General features: G+C 47.9%; 1 protein-coding gene across 2 annotated transcripts in view; it reads left to right on the top strand.

Moving 5' to 3' along the window:
* POU2F3 (POU class 2 homeobox 3) overlaps nt 1-19,184 on the top strand; it is a 103,251-nt gene that overhangs the window by 45,158 nt on the left and 38,909 nt on the right. For both annotated transcript variants that reach the window (XM_032868742.1, XM_032868740.1), the window contains one exon: nt 12,966-13,000. In XM_032868742.1, the coding sequence (XP_032724633.1) occupies nt 12,966-13,000 (35 nt within the window). The remainder of the gene's footprint in view (nt 1-12,965; nt 13,001-19,184) is intronic.

Consider the following 19,184-nt stretch of genomic DNA (forward strand, 5'->3'; position numbering starts at 1 on the left):
GTTCCACAAGTGTGAGATAGAATCTCTTGTCCGAGCTTTCCTCCTACGCACACACCCCTCTGAGCCACACAAGGACCTCTGTGTGCATGCAGGAGAGCCCAAGCCCAGCCATGTGGCCCCCTCGGGCAGCCCCTCCTGCCCTTCTCACTCCACGTCACTCTGCTCTGGGAAGAGGGCTAGCATAGAGCTGCTCCGTCTCCCAAACTTAAGTCTCTTTGAACCTCTTCCTTCCCAGCGCTGGGCCAAGGGCAGAGTGCTGCTGGTCTGGAGTTGACCCCCACGGGTGTCGCGCAGAGTCAAGGGTAGGCATCAGAGCTCCGGGGATTGGTTCCTGCTATGCTGCTTATTACCTGCATGACCTTTAGTTCATCACTCGTCCTCTCCAGGACTCAGTTTCCTTACCTGGAAAGGCCAGGGATAGCATTAGGAGTCTCTAGTCCTCCTGAGCCTGAAAACTTCTGATCGAAAAATCACAGGCGAGGGGCTTCTCTGAAATGTGCCCACGAGGGCCACCAGAACCCTGGCTTGCTCACAGAGTTCTTCCCTTGGAGCTGGAGTTTTGTTTTCCAGGCTCAGGGGACTATGAGTTGAGACTTTGGCGGGGACCTGGCTCTTCTGGCCACGTTCCTTGCCGCAGGGGCCTGAGTCCCTGGCCTGTTTTTCTGGAACGTGGCGCTTTCGCCCGGATGCTCCTTCAGTGTGGTTTCTGACAGCGTTGTCCCCTTTGGGCCAGCAGGAGGTAAGGGGGTCCTGTAGGGGAGCCCCAGGGAGTTCCATCTACCACTCAGGCTGAGAAGCAGTGGGGATTCTAGGGCCTAAAAAATGAGAAGACCGTGTGAGGAACCTTTCGTTTGTCAAAGAACGTGATGACAGATGGCAGAGGAAGCTGGGAGGAAGCTGGGCTTCCCTTCCAGCCAAGGGGATGCCGTGGAGCCCCTTGTGTCCTCCGTGGCGTGGCCCCTAGGCTCCGGATCTGTGGGAAGGGACCAGAAAACGAGGCTTCAGGGTTCAATCTCCCAAGCGTGTATGTGGAGAACAAGCGTCAGGTCGCTCACCTGGGCCATGTCACCAGGAATCCCTGAAAGGTTTGCTCTGTGGCTCTTCCTTGGGGTAGAGAGGAAGGAGTTTTAAATCCTGAGCATTCCCGGCTCCACACATGGCTGGAGGTCAGGGGGACCTAAGAGGGATCATCCTGTCCTGGGGTGGCACAGGGGTTTCTTCGGGACAGCTCTTTCTGACTATCAGCAGCTCTTGCCAAAGCAGGGACGTTAGGACAAGGAACAAGGTGCAGTGATGCATTTGTGGTGCTTCCCTGGGCTTGGCTTGCCCCCACGTGCATGCCTGCATTTCCTCCCTCCACCCCCAGAGGTAAAGTGACTTGACCAAGGACACCGAGCTAGTAGGGAACTGGGAATCAGAGCTGTCCCGACCCCTGAGTTAGGGCTCTGTCTCCTCTCCATCCCAGGTCCTGCATCCCATTCTTCTAGGGTTTTCAGGGGGTTCTCCTCAGGCTCCCCCTGGGCATTTCCTTGCCCCTATCTATGAAGGAGATGGCAGGAATGCAGACAGAATCTTTTTACTTTAATATTGAAGGGAAATTGAAAGCTATGGAGATTAAGCCTCTTGTCCCAAGTCCAGCGTAGAACAGCCTTGGCAGTAACCCTCAAGCTCGGTTTCCCACGTGTTCTCTGTATAGAACTCTGACCATTAGGCAACACTGCCAGTTCCTTGGAAGAATCTCAAATTCTCAAACAAAAAAGGTGGGCACCATGTCTGTGGGGTCCTAGGAAAAACAAACAAACAAACCTGCTTTGACTGGTTTAAATGCCCGATGCCCGTGCTGGGTAGTCTCCCCTGGTTTGCTCTGGGAGCCGGCTGCCCAGCAGTTTCCAAGGTCCTGGGAGCTCTAATCTTGGCTCCCCCAGGAAGTCCCCACCAGCTGCCAAGTGGTCATAAAGTGGCCCTGGATAACTGGGTTATACTGGGTGCAGAGCTGGTGAGAAGAGAAGCCGTCCAGAACTGGGAGAGGTTCAGCTCCATTGCGGAGCACCCTGCATTGTTTACCAGGCAGAAGTGAAAAATCCTGCTGGGACAGTTCTCCGTTCCTGTGCTCCCACCTCCCTCACCCAGAGAATTGCTCCCCAGGCAGACTCACATCCCAGTTCTGCCAAAGCTATGCAAATCAGCAGGCTCTGCTGCTCCGAGGTGGGAACGCAGAAGGCTGGTGCTGGTGTGGCTCCCAGTGTCTGTTGTCGGCCCCCTGTGGTCCTGATGGATCCTACCAGTCACCTAACCTCGCTGAGACTCAGTCTCCTCATCTGTGAAATGGGGGTGAATAATAATGTTTCATGTTCCCAAAGGTAAGGAACTTGCCCCCACGATCTCCTGAGGTCTCCCTGAGGCGCATGACCCAGCGTTTCAAGGTGTTGGCTCTCCTCCCGCTTTCTTGCTGGAAGCCTCATGGCCCAGAGATTGCCAGGGGGCCATGAGAACCCAAAGAAGCTTGGAGAGACCCCAGCAGGGTGGCCCTCCCAGCTGGCATAGATCTCACCCATTTGCTCCCAAGACCTCCAAACGGGGGAATTCTAAAGCCACCTTCTGGAGCCCTTTCTGCCCTCCCCCCTTCCTTCTGTGTCTTTATTTTTTGTTTGTGTGCAGAACAAACAGGACAGAGGGAAGTGGTTAGAAGAGCTCATTGGTCCTTTGTGTGCCTCCCTCTGCCTATGCTGCAGACAGGGACGGTTTTGGTTTCCAGGAGGGGAGAAAAAACCGTGGTGCATTTCAACCAGCTGCATTGAATGGAAAGACTTCAGAGATGGAAGGAATGTTAGAGGTTCCCTGAAATCCCCCTCTTGATGTCATCAAATTGTCGCTCAATTCAAAAACCACTTCTGTAGCATCCCTGGAAACAGGAGCAGCCCCTGGTTGAAAATTCCTCGCAATCGGGAGCCCTCACGTTGTGAAACTGTGGAGTTTCACTGCTGAACACATCTGCTTTTCACAAAATTCTTCCTCCTACTGCGATGAAGCCTGCTTTCCCGCAGCTTCACCAGTGGCCCCACTCTTGTTCTCTGCTGCTGCAGGCCATGTCCGGTGAACTCCCATGCCAATATTTGGAGAGGAAGGAAAAGTCCACTGACACTTATTGAAGCACTTACTATGCACCAGGCACCGTGCCAAGTGCTTTCCAATGTTCTCTCGTTGAATTGTTTTTATACAATTTTTTATTTTGCAAAACCTCAGATGCATGGCCATGTACCCATCACCTGGATTTAGTAACTGTCAACATCCCGCCATATTTGCTTCATCCATTTGTTTCTGAAATCCTTTTTTTTTTTTTTTTCTTCTCGACTTTTCCTTGTGGACATTTTCAAACACTTGGGACAATAGAGATGGATACAATGAGCCCCCATATACTCATCGCTTACTCTCAACACCCATCACATGTCTGCTCTTCCTGCAGCTAGAGTATTTTCTTATACATTCTAGACATCGCAACAATTCCATCCTAAATATGGCAAGGTTGCCACTGTAAAACAGAAGGATCTTTTCTTTCTTAACTACAATACCATTATTGGACTTAAAATGAATTTCTCATTTAATTCTCATGGCAATGCCATGAAGAAGGTTTTATGTAAAGGCACGTATTGTCATCTCTACCAAATCTCCTTTTCTCATCTGATGTGACATCTGGGCCCCTTTCCATCTTGGTCCTCATGCTCTGCAGCCCAGTTTTCATCAGCCCAGTTCATCCCTTTTTCAAACTGACGCTCTGTCCTGGGACAATGCTGTCACTCAGGAGTCTGCCTTGATCTGTATCTCCATTAACGTGCAAGACTGCCTTGGCTTTTTAAGCAACGGCACCACACACGTGTAACCCATTTTAGGCTAATATTGAGCTCTGGCCAGCTCAGAATCTCCTTTCCTGTGGTTTCTTTTCCATGGGGGATGCTCTTAAGGCCAGTCTCCCCTCGTGTCCCCTCCTCAAAAGGTTTATTTCCAAATCATGTCTGCCAACAACAGAAATGAGAATTCTCTCTTCGTTTTTGTTTTTCTTTTTTGGCAGGGGAGGCATATCTGGTTTCTTTCAGAGATTCAGCCGTTCTCAAAATGTAACATAGAGGGGCACCTGGGGGGCTCAGTGGGTTAAGCCTGAGCCTTCGGCTCAGGTCATGATCTCAGGGTCCTGGGATCGAGCCCCGAGTCAAGCTTTCTGCTCATCAGGGAGCCTGCTTCCCCTCTCCCTCTGCCTGCTGCTCTGCCTACTTGTGATCTCTCTCTCCGTCAAATTAATAAATACAATTTTTTTAAAAAAATGTAACATACAGAGGATAGACATTTCAGTGGCAAAATGCCCGATATTCTGTACGCCTGAATTACTGGTCACAATATGTATCAGCTATGGTTATTGCTGATGTAGTTTGAAGGGGGTTATTGCTATTGTTGAAAAAGCTTTTTATGAGGCTTCTCATTGTAGCACGTGGTATGGTTTCTTTTTTTTTTTTTTCAGCTTTATTGACGTGCCAGTGACAGATATTCACAGTGTACGTCATGCTGATTTGATATGCGCACACACTGGGACACGATCCCCTCCATCTGGTTAACTTTCACGTCCGTCTCCTCACCTATTTACGTTTTTTTGTATGTGAGAGAACTTCTCAGTTCTACTCTCAGCAAATTTCCATTATACAGTCAAGAGCTATCGACTCTAGTCACCGTGCTCTGTATGATAGCCTCAGAATTTATTCGTCTTAAAGCTGAGCGTTTGTAGCCTTTCACCAACCTCATTCCTGTCCCCCCAGCCATCAGCCTCTGGCAACCACTTTCCTACTCTCTCACACTCTGTTTCTATGAGTTTGATTTTTTTAAAAAAATTGTTTTGAGATTCCACATGTAAGTGCTACCATGTAGTACTTGTGTTTTTATGTCTTATCTTATTGTCTTTTATTAAGACTTATGATCTAAGTCTTATTTCACTTAGCGTAATGCCCATAAGATCCATCTATGCTGTCACAAATGGCAGGATTTCCTTTTTTTCTCATGGCTGAGTAATATTCCCGTGTGTGTAGAATAAATAATCTGTGTGATTTTATATATTCATTTTAAAGATTTTATATATTTTAAAGATTTTACATATTTACTTATTTATTTGCGAGAAAGTGTGAGCCAGGGAAGGAGGGGCAGAGGGAGAGGGACAGGCAGACTCCCCACCAGATAGAGAGCCCTATGTGGGGCTTGATCCCAGGACCCTGGGGTCATGACCTGAGCCAAAGGCAGTTGCTTAACCAACTGAGCCACCTGGGCACCCCTGTGTGTGTGTTTAAATAAACAACATCTTTTTTATCTGTTTACCTATCAATGGACACATGTTGTATCTGTATGTTGGTTATCGTGAATATTGCCACAGTGAACATGGGGTTGCAGATATGTCCTTAATAGCATTGTTTTCATTTCCTTTGGAGATAGACCCTGAAGTGGGATTGCTGGGTCCCCTGTAGCAGACAGTCTTCTAGTTGGGTATTACTCTGGGCAATTTGACTACTTTAGTGGACTACCCAACATAAAGTAGAAAAGCAGATTTCTGGGCTAGTGTATTGGTTAAAACAGAATTCCCTAGTTGAAAAAAAAAAATCCCTAGTTTACTTTTTTTGTTTCATTTTGTTGAGGTAAAAAAAAACCCACAAAAACATAACATAAAAATTAAACAAAAAAAAAACATAAAATTTAAACATAAACTATACCATCTTAACCATTTCTGAGTATAAGTTCAGCCTTCCCTGTCTTTTATATCTACAGTTGGTTTTGTTTAACCGAAGCACAGGATCTTACATTTTTTCCTGTTACATTTTACCTTGTTGGTTTTGGCTTCCTATTAGAACATGCCAAAATAGTTTCTAATCCTGATTCTTTCCTCCAGTTTTCTGCATTAATCTCCCTCCCTGCTTTGAATCATTTCCAAATTTGATCAGCATTTATTTACCTAAGCTGTTGATCAAAGTCAAACCCTTGGTTTCTGTGTGTCCCACTGGATGCAGCGCCTTTTTTTTTTTTTAATTTAAGCTCTAGACCCAACATGGGGCTGGACCTCAAAACCCCAAGATCAAGAGTCACATGCTATGCCAACTGAGCCAGCCAGGTGTCCCATGCAGTGTCTATTGGGAACACTGTATGAGTATAGGAGTTGAGAAATCAAGCTTTGGTCTTGATTCAAGTTCTCTGAGGCTGTGTGTCCTCTGTAAGGTGCTTCCCCTCTGAGTTTGGGCTTCAGTGTCCTTCCAGCTCTTCCTTCTATGTGTCTGTCCAGCTTTGTTTTTTCCTGCAAGTGGCTGCCACCTTCCAAAGAGGGACCCAGGGCTTGGAAGTGTGATGTGTTCAAAGTTTCAGCAGACGGTGGTACTTGTGACTTTCTCAGGTTAGAATCAAAGATTTGTTTTTGGAGAAGTTCCTTAGTCATTTGGATCAAACCCATGGTCATTCAGCACCTACTGCATACTGGACACTTTTAGGCACTTGAGGGACAAAATGAATATGACTTATAATAACCCTGACCTCTAGAAGCTCATGATTTCATGAGAGCAGCAAACACATGAACCACTTGGTCTAAAAAACATGGTATGTGCAATAAGAGATATAAATAAGAGGTGTGGAAACACAGAGAAAATCCCTTATTTGGCTTTGGGTAAGTTTCATGGAGGATGTGACATTTGAGTTTAGTCTTAGAGATGAGCGTGCATTTTCTAGGGAGAAAAGGACACAGCACATGCAAAGTCCCTAACATAAGACCAGGCTCAGTCTGGGTAGAGCCCAGGATGTCTGGAGCCCAGCTCTACAACTGGGTAGTGCCTCCCAGCTCAGAAAGCATGGTCACCCGCTTTCTGTCATTTGAGCTTTACTATATTATTGGAAAATGGTTGGAATGAGAATTACAACCTTATGCCATTGAGAAGCCTGAGGATCTGGCGCTACCTGCCTTCACCAAACTTCACACAGCCTGGGGGTGATGGAACCAAGGCTTGAACTTCAGTCCTCTGACTTCAAGTCCAGGCTGTTTCCAAGTACACCCCACTTCTTCTCCACAGAGTACTGAAAAGGGGTAGAAATAAGAAATAAGAAATAAATTAGAAATAAATTTCTGCAATCAACAAAACCAAAAGACAACTGACAGAATGGGAGAAGATATTCTCAAATGACATATCAGATAAAGGGCGAGTACCCAAAATCTATAAAGAATTTATCAAACTCAACACCCAAAGAACAATAATCCAATCAAGAAATCCAATCAAAGAAGACATCCAAATGGCCACCAGACACATGAAAAAGTGCTCCACATCACTCGGCATCAGGGAAATACAAATCAAAACCACAGTGAGATACCACCTCACACCAGTCAGAATGGCTAAAATTAACAAGTCAGAAAATGACAGATGTTGGCAAGGATGTGGAGAAAGGGAACCCTCCTACACTGTTGGTGGGAATGCAAGCTGGTGCAGCCACTCTGGAAAACAGGATGGAGGTTCCTCAAAAAGTTGAAAATTGAGCTACCCTATGACACAGCAATTGCACTACTGGGTATTTACCCCAAAGATACAAATGTAGTGATCTGAAGGGGCACGTGCACCCCAATGTTTATAGCAGCAATGTCCACAGTAGCCAAACTAGGGAAAGAGCCCAGGTGTCTATCAACAGATGAATGGATAAAGAAGATGTGGTATATATACACAATGTAATACTATGCTGTCATCAAAAAGCCCAAAATCTTGCCATTTAAAACAGTGTGGATGGGACTAGAGGGTATTATGCTGAGTAAAATAAGTCAATCAGAGAAAGACAATTATCATATGATCTCACTGATAAGAAGAATTTGAGAAACAAGACAGAGGATCATAGGGGAAACAAGATGAAACCAGAGAGGGAAACAAACCATAAGAGACTCTTAATCTCAGGAAACAAACTGAGGGTTGCCGGAGGGGAGGGGGGGTGGGAGGGATGGGGTGTCTGGGTGATGGACATTGGGGAGGGTATGTGCTATGGTGAGAGCTGTGAATTGTGTAAGACTGATGAATCACAGACCCATACCCCTGATACAAGTAATACATTCTATGTTAATAAAAATGAATAAATAATAGTAACATTTTTTAAAAAGAAAGAAGTTTCTGATGCTCATGGACCACTATTTCATCTAATATGATAACTACATCCTCTCCTTTCTCTGCACCTACCTTACTCGATGAGTAAATCGAGTCCCGGGAATGGCTCACTAGTCATCTCTCAATCTAGAGCATTAGCAGTGGAATCAGAATGGAACAGGAATTGCTTTGGAGAGATGAGCCCTTCCTAAGTGCCCAGCACTGAGCTATAGAGCCATCAAAGCTCTGTTGGAGTGTCATGGGGCTGGGCTCCTTGGGAGGGCCTGGCCAACCAGGTACCTCATTCACTTAGCATGGGATTCAAGGAGGACTAGGTATAGATACCAATGCAGGTTAAGAATGAATTTGATGAGAAGGAGAAATGTCCTCCCCAGACTCCAAGTGCAGCAGGTGCAACCTCATGGTAAGAGGCCTCTTGAGAAAGGCCATGGATAAACTTCTAGGCAAGAAATATTGTTCATTTTGTTGGCTGGTGAGTTTTAAAATTAAACTCTGAATTCTGCTTGCTCATCTTTTCAATTTTGTGGTTCTCATAAACAACATGATAATTGCATTCACAGAAATCAAAAGAAAAGACCTTCTTTAATTGTCCACAAAGCTGATGACCTCCTCCAAGTCAAACCATTTTGGCCCTCCACTGTTTCTCTCACTGTATTATTACCTCCTTCTGGAAACATCTTTTACCTCCCAGTCACCATACTTGACTGGTCTTCCTCCTACTTGAGGGCCCACTCTTTCTCTGCCCCTTTCCTGGCTCCTCCTTATCATACCAGCCTGGACTTTTCTTTCTTCTTCTTCTGGACTCCGTTCCTTTGTAACCTGGCTGAGTCTTGTGGCTTCAAATGCAACCCATAAGCGGGTAACCACCCACATTATACTTCTGACCTCACACCTCTTCTGAGTCCAAACTCACTTCTTCTCCTCTCCTGGGATATCTCACTGGCACCTCAAACTTACCTCGTTCAAAAACATAGCTTTTGACATTCTACCAACAGCCTGCTCTTCCCTGAGTCCCCTTGTCTCTGGTAATGGCACCACCAATTATTCCGTTGAGAAACCTCAAACCCTAGAAGTCATCCTTGATTCCTCTCCTTCCTTGTACCGCACCTCCCATCCATCAGTCAGTGCTGTCCGCTCTTAATTCAAAATGCATTCTAAATCCAGACTTTTCTCACCGCCTCCACTGTTACTGTCCCTCCCACTCCACTGCCCTTTCTCATTGGGGTCACTGCAATGCCTCTCAACTGGTCTTGCTTCCTGCTCTCTAACCCCCTACGAGCTCCTCACCACAGGTTTAAGCACTGAAGTTAGGTCGTGTGATGACTCTGCTCAAACCCTCTATCACTTCCCGTCGTCCTTCAGCTTTCGCCACAACCCATCTGCCAGATGCACGTCATCTTGCCCCTGATTACCCCATTCTTCAGCCATACCAGCCTCATTACCATTCCTCAGCATGCAAGCCTGCTCTTGCCTTAGGTCCTGATACTTGTGTTTGGAATGATCTTCCTCAGACCTTCGAAAGGTTGGGTCCTCACTTCATAGAGTGAAATCGTCGCCTCCCCTCAGTGACCTTCCCAGACCACCTGCTTATGAAGAGCCTCTGACACACCCTTCCCCTGACAAAGTATTATTGTTCTCCACAGTAATTATCTCTAAGTGAAATTCTATATTTGTTTTCTTATTTCTTTTATGTCTCTTCAACTCCAAGAGAAGTCAGGGACTTCTGCCATCTTCTCCAGGATTGTATTCCCAGCACCTAGAACAGTGCCTGGTACCTAGTGTGGGCTGAGTAAATGCATGTTGAATGAATGAATTTGCTCTTTTGTCAGGTTTTAGAATTACTCCTTATTAGGCCAACTTTACAATGTCATGGAAGGATTTTTTTTTAAGGTAAAATCTCCTTAAAAAATAAAATCTAGGACTACCTGGATTATCTAGCAATTCCATTTCTGGGTATTGATCCAAAGAAAGTGAAGACACTACCTCAAAAAGATTTCTGCCCTCCCATGTTCAATGCAGTATTATTTATAATTACCAAAATGGAAACAAAGTGTTCACTGGTGGATGAATAAGTAAAGAAAATATGCCGTGTATATGTGTATATACACATAGCATGGAATCTGGAACATTATTCAGCCATGAAAAAGAATGAAATCTTGCCATTTGTGACAACATGGACAGAACTTGAGGGCATTATGCTAAGTGAAATAAATCAGGGAAAGATAAATACCATATGATCTCACTTATATGTGAAATCTAAAAAGCAAGCAATGAAACAAGGGAAAAAAAACACAAAAAACAAGCTCATAGATGTAGAGAACAGATTGGTGGTTGCCAGAGATGGGGGGTGGGGATAGGTGAAATGGATAAAAGGCGTCAAAACTTCCAGTTATAAAATAAGTCCTGGCAATGTAAGGAACAGCATGGTGACTATAGTTAATAACACTGGATTGCATATTTGAAAGTTGCTAAGAGAGTGGATCTTAAAAATTCTCATTGCAAGAAAAAAACTTTGTAACTACGGACGGTGGTGAATGTTTGCTAGACGTATTGTGGTGATTGGTTAGTTCACAATGTATACAAATGTTGAATCACGTGGTACACCTGAAACTAATATTGTATGTCAGTTACACCTCGATTAAAAAAAAGATAAAAGTGGGGCGCCTGGGTGGCTCAGTGGGTTAAGCCTCTGCCTTCGGCTCAGGTCATGATCCCAGGGTCCTGGGATCGAGCCCCACATCAGGCTCTCTGCACAGCAGGGAGCCTGCTTCCCCCTCTCTCTCTGCCTGTTGCTCTGCCTACTTGTCATCTCTGTCTGTCAAATAAATAAATAAATAAATAAAAGCAATTTTACCCTTAGGTCTATCTTTCTATGCAACTGCTTTCAGACTGTGGGCCCTTCCTACCTTTGGCTCCCCTTGCTGATTTTATATATTAAATGATCTCAAAATCAGACTGCTATCCAGAGGTCAATCTGTGTCTCCCTGTAGGCCCTTCTCATGACCCCATCCCTCTTCATCCTCTTCTCTCAACTTGCTGGTGCCCTCACAACCATGCAGGGAGGGACATGTTTCCCCGTCCTCATTTAGAACAGGACAGAGCAAGGGGACTTAAGTTAAATCTCCAGAGGATTCTCTTAGATCCCATTCATTCTTCTACCAGCATTTCTCGAGACACTGGGCTGTGTTAGGAACCATGGTGGCCACTGAGAATGGATGTCATGTCCCCCTTTTCATGAAACTCATAGTCTAGTGGGAGAGAGAGGCCCACAAAAAAGGAGTCCCATCATGGACTATGAGGTGGTAGTGGGGGCTCCTGGGGTCCAGAGCAGAGCGGGACCAACCAACTCTGTGAAAGGGCGTGGTGCACACAGGCGTGGAAACAGGACAGGCTTGGTGTGTTTGTGCATGACCTCTGGGTACCTGGGAGGGAGCAGGTCGGATCCTGAGGGACAGTTCTATTGGGCATTGAGTGTTGTGTTAAGAAATGGAGACTTTATTCCAAAGTTATTGAAGATGCAATGAAAAGCAAAAGAATTTTCTGATTGAAAGTTCTGAATTCATTTGCTTGTCCATTTATTCTTTCATTCAACCAGTATATTTTGAACTCCTGTTACATACTAACCCCGGTGCTAGGCTCTGAGTGTATGGTGTTTAGTAAATGCTACTGCAGAACCAGCAGCCATGGCACACAAAAGAAGCTTGTTTGGTGGCTTTTGCCATAGAAAGGTTTTTTGTTTTTTGTTTTTTAAGATTTTATTTATTTGACAGAGAGAGAGTGAGAGGGAGAGAGCTCAGGCAGGGGGAGCAGCAGGCAGAGGTAGAGGGAAAAGCAGGATCTCCACTGAGCAGGGAGCCCGATGAGGGGCTCGATTCTAGGCCACAGGGATCCTGACCTGAGCTGAAGGCAGATGCTTAACTGACTGAGCCACCCAGGTGCCCCACTGCCATAGAGTTATAGGAAAAGGAAACTATTGTAGCTAACAATGGAAGCAAGTCCCCGAACAATAGGTATATATTTAAGCAAATTACAGTCCCCAGAAGGGAATATTAGGGAACCATTAAAAATGATGTTTGCAAGCATAGGAGGAAAAAAGATTTATGGTGCCCCTTAATAGTATAGAGGAGATATTAATGATGTTCACTGGGAAAAGCCGGGTGAAATTTATACAGGGCGGTGAGTATCAGTGAGGAAAAACAAGCATAAGAAGAGACCATAAAATATACAAAAATATGAATTACAGCTGCCCCTCAGCAAAGTGATTTTTCTGCTGCTTTATACTTTTTCTGTGCAAATATTTTCCTCTATTAAGCACAAACTTACTTGTCCCACCATAACTTATTCCATTGTGAAAGGAAAGAGATGAACAGACAAGAAATGAAAGCCAGAGGGGGGGAAGCAAAGACAGACACCTGTCTCCCTGACATGACTTAGGTGTCATCTCTCCAGGAGGGTCAGGATGGGGCAACTGTGTTGGGCTGAGGACCCTCGGCTGGTCATTCCTTGCTTAGCCACGACAGCCTGTGCTCTGTCTGAGGGAGAGCAGCAGAACACGCACTCTGGGATGTCAAGTTCAATCCCGGGTGACTCTGTGTAACCTCCGACTAGTCAGTCTTCCTGGTAATCCACCTCCCTGGAGGAGAGTTTCCAAAGACCTCTCCAGGAAACAGGATAAGTAGGAGGATCCTGGCTGCAGGGGAAGCGGGTGTTCTTTTTCAAAAATCTAGACAATCTCCTCCCCTCATCGCCATTTCCCTCTAACTCTCAGTCTGTTCCAGTCCTGCTAGCAACTCATATTTTCATTTTTATCTCTTTCAGGAAATGACCGAAATGGCCTAGATTTCAACAGGCAGGTAAGGTCGTTCAGAAAGAAAACCTTTATTCTATAAATGGGGGTGGGGGGAATATATTTATATATTCTATAAATGGGTAGGGGGGTGGCCACTTAGACTACATCAGGTGTGGGAGATAGAAGAAGATTATGTCAAGGTGTTTATTCACGGGGTCAATAGCTTTCTGGCTTGGAAGGGGCCTATCGTCCAGCCCCTCCCCCATTCCACAATCCAATGTTGGGGTCTCCACTACCCTCTCAAAATAGAGTGCTGACAAATGGAGCATTTGCTTAGGGTTAAATTCTAGCCTGATGTGATGCAGAATCTGAGACCACAGCTCTCTTCCCATCACAGCATTTAGTGTGAGTTTCCTCTTGGGTGAGTCAGTCCGCATGGACCAGTTGTATGGAGACGGCTGTATGGAGGTACCAAGGGTGGAGGACCTGGGACCCTCAGGGAACTACCGACTGAAAGGGGAAGACAGGGAACCAAACAGGAGGAAGAGAACAAGAGGGCCTGGGACAAATTATGTAACCTGGCTCGGGGGGTCAGTGCAGGCACAAGCTTGGCATCTTTGAAGAAAACCGGGTTGTAGGGGTTCGAGTTAGTCTGGGAGGGCTTCGGGTGGAGGCAGGTGGTGTTGGACAGGGTGTGAGATGGACGGATGTGAAGGGAAGGATGGAGCAGAGGGAGAGGATTTTCCCCTTGAGATCAGGGGCTGGAGGGAAACTGAGGGAGAGGGCTCGGACAGGGCGTGGTGCCAGAGCAGATGTGGGAGGGTATGTTGGGGGGAGGAAAGCGAAGGTGGTCTGAGTTTTCTCAGCTGAAAATTTAATCGATTTCCTAAATTTCACCAAGGTGGGTAGGGCATGTGTACTATGCCAGGTGTGGGAATACAAAGAAAATTAAGACATGATCTCTTCCCTGGAGGAGGTTAGCATGGGGAGAGGGAGAGAGAGGGGGAAGGAGAAGGAGAGGGAAGGAAAGAGACTCCTCAGGGAATAATCATATTACACTGGCATCCCTGCTTTGCTAGAGGTGTGTAGAAAGCATGGTGTCCAACAGAAGTGGAAAGAGTTCATTCTCCCTGGGAGATCAGGGTAGGCTTCATGGAGGAGGTAATATTTGAATTTAGCTCGGAAGGGTGAGCAGGACTCTGTCGGGCAGAGAAGATTGTGGTGGGAGGACAAAAAATCCAGTGTGGGGGGGGCATTGGAGAATCATAGTTTCCTTCTTGCTCTGATATTTTGCGTCCAAGTTTAGGTGACAATCTGAGGTGGGACCGGAGATCAGACTCCTTTATCTACACAGTGATTCGAAGTCACTACTAACGTTTCCTAAAGGGCTGGGTACTTTCTGGGTCTATCCTTCGTGGTCAGAGAGAACAATAATCTGGAGTCCGAAGCCAGAACCTCTCAGGCAGGCCCTTTCTGCATTTTGTTCACTGTGGAAGTTGGCTGACAAGTGGAGGCCAATGACTCTCTCTGTACGCGAGGCCTGAAGCAGAGAGAGGTTTCAGATGTAGCTACGAGGAAGGACGTGCCGCCAACTTGGTTTATGAAACACCGGAAGAGCCACCAAGGGAAAAAGACAGTAATCAGCTTCTCAGCCACGGTCTTTGCATATAAGACAGAGTCTTCTCTCAGGGATAGTTTTGCCAGGTTTGCTTTCACGGCGGGAGGATGGAGGAGATTCCCAAGGATTCTGGGATCCTGAAGGAGAGCCCTAAGCAGGCTGGGATGGGTCCTATGCACTGTGCTTTCCACTCTGAGAAGGCAAGATGGCAGCCTGGGACCCCCACCCCCACCCCCTCAGTGTCCCAGGCCCTTAGGAGAGGATGCACGGGGAGGAGTTCATTCCACACCAAGATGTGACCACACCAGCCCAGGCCGGAGGTGGCCTGCTCCACAGGCCCGGTGGGTTGAACTGCCCATGTGATCTTTTGGAAGCTTGAGAAACCTCTGTGCTTGGGACAAGGCTGGGGGCAGCCCCTCTGGCCCTAGGCAGCCTCCAGAGAGGCCCCTGGCCCTTTGAACATCTTTTGGGGTGTGGTTTCTCCAACAGGCAGGAGAAAGTGTGCTGGCTTCTGCCAGGAGTGGGTCTCACTTGAGTTTGCTTCACTTAGCATGGGATGGGTTATTCCCTCCTCCCTCCCCTGGAAAGGCTTTTTGGATTTCTCATTACTGACAAGAACAGACATGACAGATCTCTCCTTTCAAGAACGGGGGAATTTTGGAGAAAGAGGCTCAGCTGGGTCACACTGCTTTATACTCTTACGCCAGAGCGCTCCTCTGTTCACGCGTGTACACCCCATGCCCCCCCGCAAGGCTCCTCCCTGCTACCTGTCAGTCTGTCCCTCAGTGTCATCCGACACAGACACCCACAGCTTCACATTCATTCCAGCTCCCCTGCAGACCTATGGGGAGGCCCCCAGGATCTCTCAGGCCACTGCATTGATGGTCATACCTCCACACTTCACCAGGAGGGAAGTAAACCAACGTTCGCTGTCTGCCATGCTCTGTGCAAGGGGCTTTGGGCACTTTATCTCATCAAATTCTCGCTCTAAACCATGGGTTAGTATCCCCATTGGACAGGCGAGGAAGGGGCCTCCCAGGCAGCCCCACCTTTTTTTTTGGCAAAGGATTTGGGAGATTAACTAATGTGCCGAAGGTCACATGATTGGCCAACCGGCAGAGCTAGGATGCGAACCCACATCTCTTGGACTCCAGAGCCCATCTTTCCCATGATGCCCTGCTGCATCCTCCTCTACATTCTCTCCACTCTCTGCTCCCAGCACACACACCATCCTCAGGGAGAGGCCTGGGAGCCAGAGGCTGAGTGTGACCTCACTGTGACTAACTGGGAGGAAATGGGAGGCAGAGGGTGTGGGGAAGGGAAGAAAGGGTGGTTGTGTAGGAGCAGCCTGGTATGGTACAAAGAAGGGGTTGGCAGATGCCGAGAGCAAAGGATGAGCTGCTGCCCTTGGTGAAGCCCCGGCTGGGAAGCCTCAAGCCAGTTGGTGCAACTGGGAGTTGCAACCAGGTCCTGGCTAGACAGTCCTACAGTTGCGTGAGCAAGGGACGCTGGCTCATCAGGAAGTTTTTCGAACTGAGCCTGTTCACTTCCTGGTCCCAGGAAAGTAGCCTGAGCCTGTGTGGAGAATTGTGGGAAGACCCAGGGACCCAGGGGCAGTGCTGCCTGCTGCCCCTGGAAGGATGAGCAAGTGGAGAGGCAACAGGATAAGACCAGATCCCTGGCTGGGAAGGCGGATGTCCTGGTGCCAACGTGTTTCTCTACCTCTCCCTAGTCATTGCCCTTAGACAAACCTCTTCATCTTCCCGGGCCTCAGTTTCCTCTCACATACAGTGAAGATATTTGCGTGAGGAGATCTCTCAGTCTGTCTGTTATGTCCCCTTATTTCTTCCATGCCCTAGTCTGACTAGTTGGCTTGACTCCCACTCTCCTTTCATTTGTTTCTCTGAAGAGAAATAGGGAAGAGACTATCCAACCATTTTTTCACCCTGAGTGGGAGACTGTGGGGGGAAGGAAATATATCCCATGATATCTTTCCAGTCTTTATGATTTTGTGTGATCCAGTGAAAAGAACCATTTGAAATGTAGGGGCAAAGGCAGAAGGACCCAGCAGGCTGGCTGTGGGGCCCATCGTTCATTCTTTGAATATTTAGTCATTCTGAAGCTTTGGGTAGGGGGTGTCAGGAGTAAGAAGATATGTTACAAAACTGTGCAGTGAATTCCATGAGAGACTAGTAGAGCTGGGCTCCTGGATCCCTGAGGATCATCACCAAAGAGATGGTGTCTGAACTGGGGGACAGGGGAGGAGTAAGGAATTTGACTGGCAGAGAAGGGTGGCAAGAATATTCCAGGCATAGGAGCCCATGAGGGCTCACTTGAGAGAGGGCATGGCTTCAGGGGAAGAGTGAGAGGATGAACATGGGGGGAGGTGAGCCAGGTGAAGCCAGAGTTGTGGGTCGGGCCAAGTTGTAAAGAACTTTGAACGCACAGCAAGGAATTTTCTCCTGTGGGCAGTAGGGAGCCACTAGGTGTTTTCCAGCATGACTGGTTTCATTTAATGGAAGGGCATTAGAGGGGGTGTGGGTGAGAGGGGAAGGAAGGATGAAGGAGAGGCCTGATGGAATGCTGTTGTGGTAGGAAGAAGTGGGCAAACCTCAGGAGAAGGATTAGAGCAAAGAGGTCAAGCACGTGAACACAGAGTCAGACCGCCTGGGCTGGAATCATGGCCGTGTGACCTTGGGAAAATTCCTCACCTTCTATGTTCCTCAATCTCCTCATCTGGAAAATGGGGAGAATAATGGTACCCATCTCACAGAGCTGTTGCAAAAGTCAAATGAGAGTGTGTGTGCCTTTTAGGTAAGTGTCCAGAACATGTAAACTGTGTAAGTATTTGCTATTTTTATGACCGTGTCAGTATGCATGGAGAGACCCAGATTTGAGAGAGAGAGAGAGAGACACGGTCTCTGATAGACAGTCAAGAGGATTTTGGCAACAGCTTGGACTAGATGGCAAAGGAAGGGTCCAGCATAATTCTTAGATTTCTAGCTTGGGGTGCTAAGCATTAGAGGGACTGCAAGCAGAGCTCAGGAGATCGGGAGGTAGAACAAGTATGTCCAGATGATAGGAGGAGCTGAAGGCAGAGAACGGGCTATAGGTACCAGTAACACAGAGAGAAACTGGGATCTGGGGCCCAGGGGAGAGGTCAGGATGCGTACCAGGGAGTCACCACTGAATCGTGTTAACTGAAGTAGTGGGAGGGAGGGAGGCCCCCTGGAGATGGTGTGCAGAAGGGGATGGGGACCCTGGGAAGACCTGCAGAAGAATCACATGTGGGACGGGCTGAGGATTGGGTGCCTATAGACAAGATGAACAAGGAAGATTGGTCAAAGGGATGGGGAGGAGAGCCACACACAAAAAGGAGAGATCTTCATAGCAAGCACTGGGGAAAGCCACAGCGTGGAGGACTGCAAAGGGGTCGTAGAGCCTGAAGCCTGAACAGGGGTTCTCATTGCAGTGTCTGTGCTAAGAGCAGATGCCAGATTGCTGCAGGTGGGGGGCGAGCCGGAGTTACGGAAATGACAGAGACGCGCTCATGCAGTGACAAACGGGTGGGGTGTTGGCCTAAAGTGGAGACAGTGTGTGAGGAAGGCTTTGGAAGATGAGGCAGACCTCGGTGGGGGTGAGCCTGTGGCGGGTTAGGAAATGCCGTCAGCATAGGAGACAGAAAAGAGAGAATGTGGGCAGAGGGCAGACCCACTGGAGGGTGTAGCCTAGGAGAGAAGCAGGACTCATCTGAGAGGGTAGCAGGGCTCGGTGCCCTGTTGGTGGTTTAGAAGCCCAGGGGACAGCTCTCCGTCACCATTGCCCACTCTTTGGACCAACAGTTACTTTCAGAAGGACGCTGGAAGGTAGCCTTGGCTTCCAGGGGCTTGGAGAGTCCACAGGGACAGGGGCACCCTTGGCAAGCCTCATGCTGGGCTGTTCTCTTCACTCCTTGCTCCCCACGGGCCACGAGTGTCTGCCGGACAGATCAGGGCAATGTTTCCATGTGTGTTGTTGAGTGCCATCTTGCTGGATGCTAGAGTTCTCTGAGGCCAGAAGGATATCAGACGCAAGTTGGCAGGTGTCCTTGTCCCTAAGCTTCCTGCCACCAAAGCTGAGAATCAGTGGCTGGAGGTTTTCTCTCCGTCCTATCGGCTTGACGGCTTTCTCAGCTCACCTGCACGAATAGATGTCGGCCCCATGCCTGCCAGGCCAGCTAGCCGGGAGCAGTTGCTCCCATGTGCCCCCACGTAGCATTTTAAGCTTTATGTTAGGGGGGATTTTCCTTCTTTCTGGAACGTGAACCACCAGGGTTCTCTGGCTGCTCCCAGGACGTGTTGATTTGTAGTATTTAATCGGCGCAGTGGGGCGTCTTCTCTAAAATTCTCTAAAATCAACAAAATTCAGCCTAAGGGAATTAGGAGCCTCTGAGGGTCCAGAATGATGGAGAGGCTTCTCCAGGGGGGCCCATGAGGGGAATGCAGGCCAGGCCAGATCAGACCAGGCTCTCAGGCTGGCAGGGGAGGGTCCGCCGGGACGGCACAGTCAGCACTCTCCCCTGGGCGTTCAGGGAGCAGCCTCGGGAGAGCCGACACCAGAGCTGCCAAGCCCCAGACAGCAAGGGGAGAAA

The sequence above is a fragment of the Lontra canadensis genome, unplaced genomic scaffold (assembly GCF_010015895.1).
Source record: "Lontra canadensis isolate GAN:19392208 unplaced genomic scaffold, GSC_riverotter_1.0 scaffold36, whole genome shotgun sequence".
Lineage (NCBI taxonomy): Eukaryota > Metazoa > Chordata > Mammalia > Carnivora > Mustelidae > Lontra > Lontra canadensis.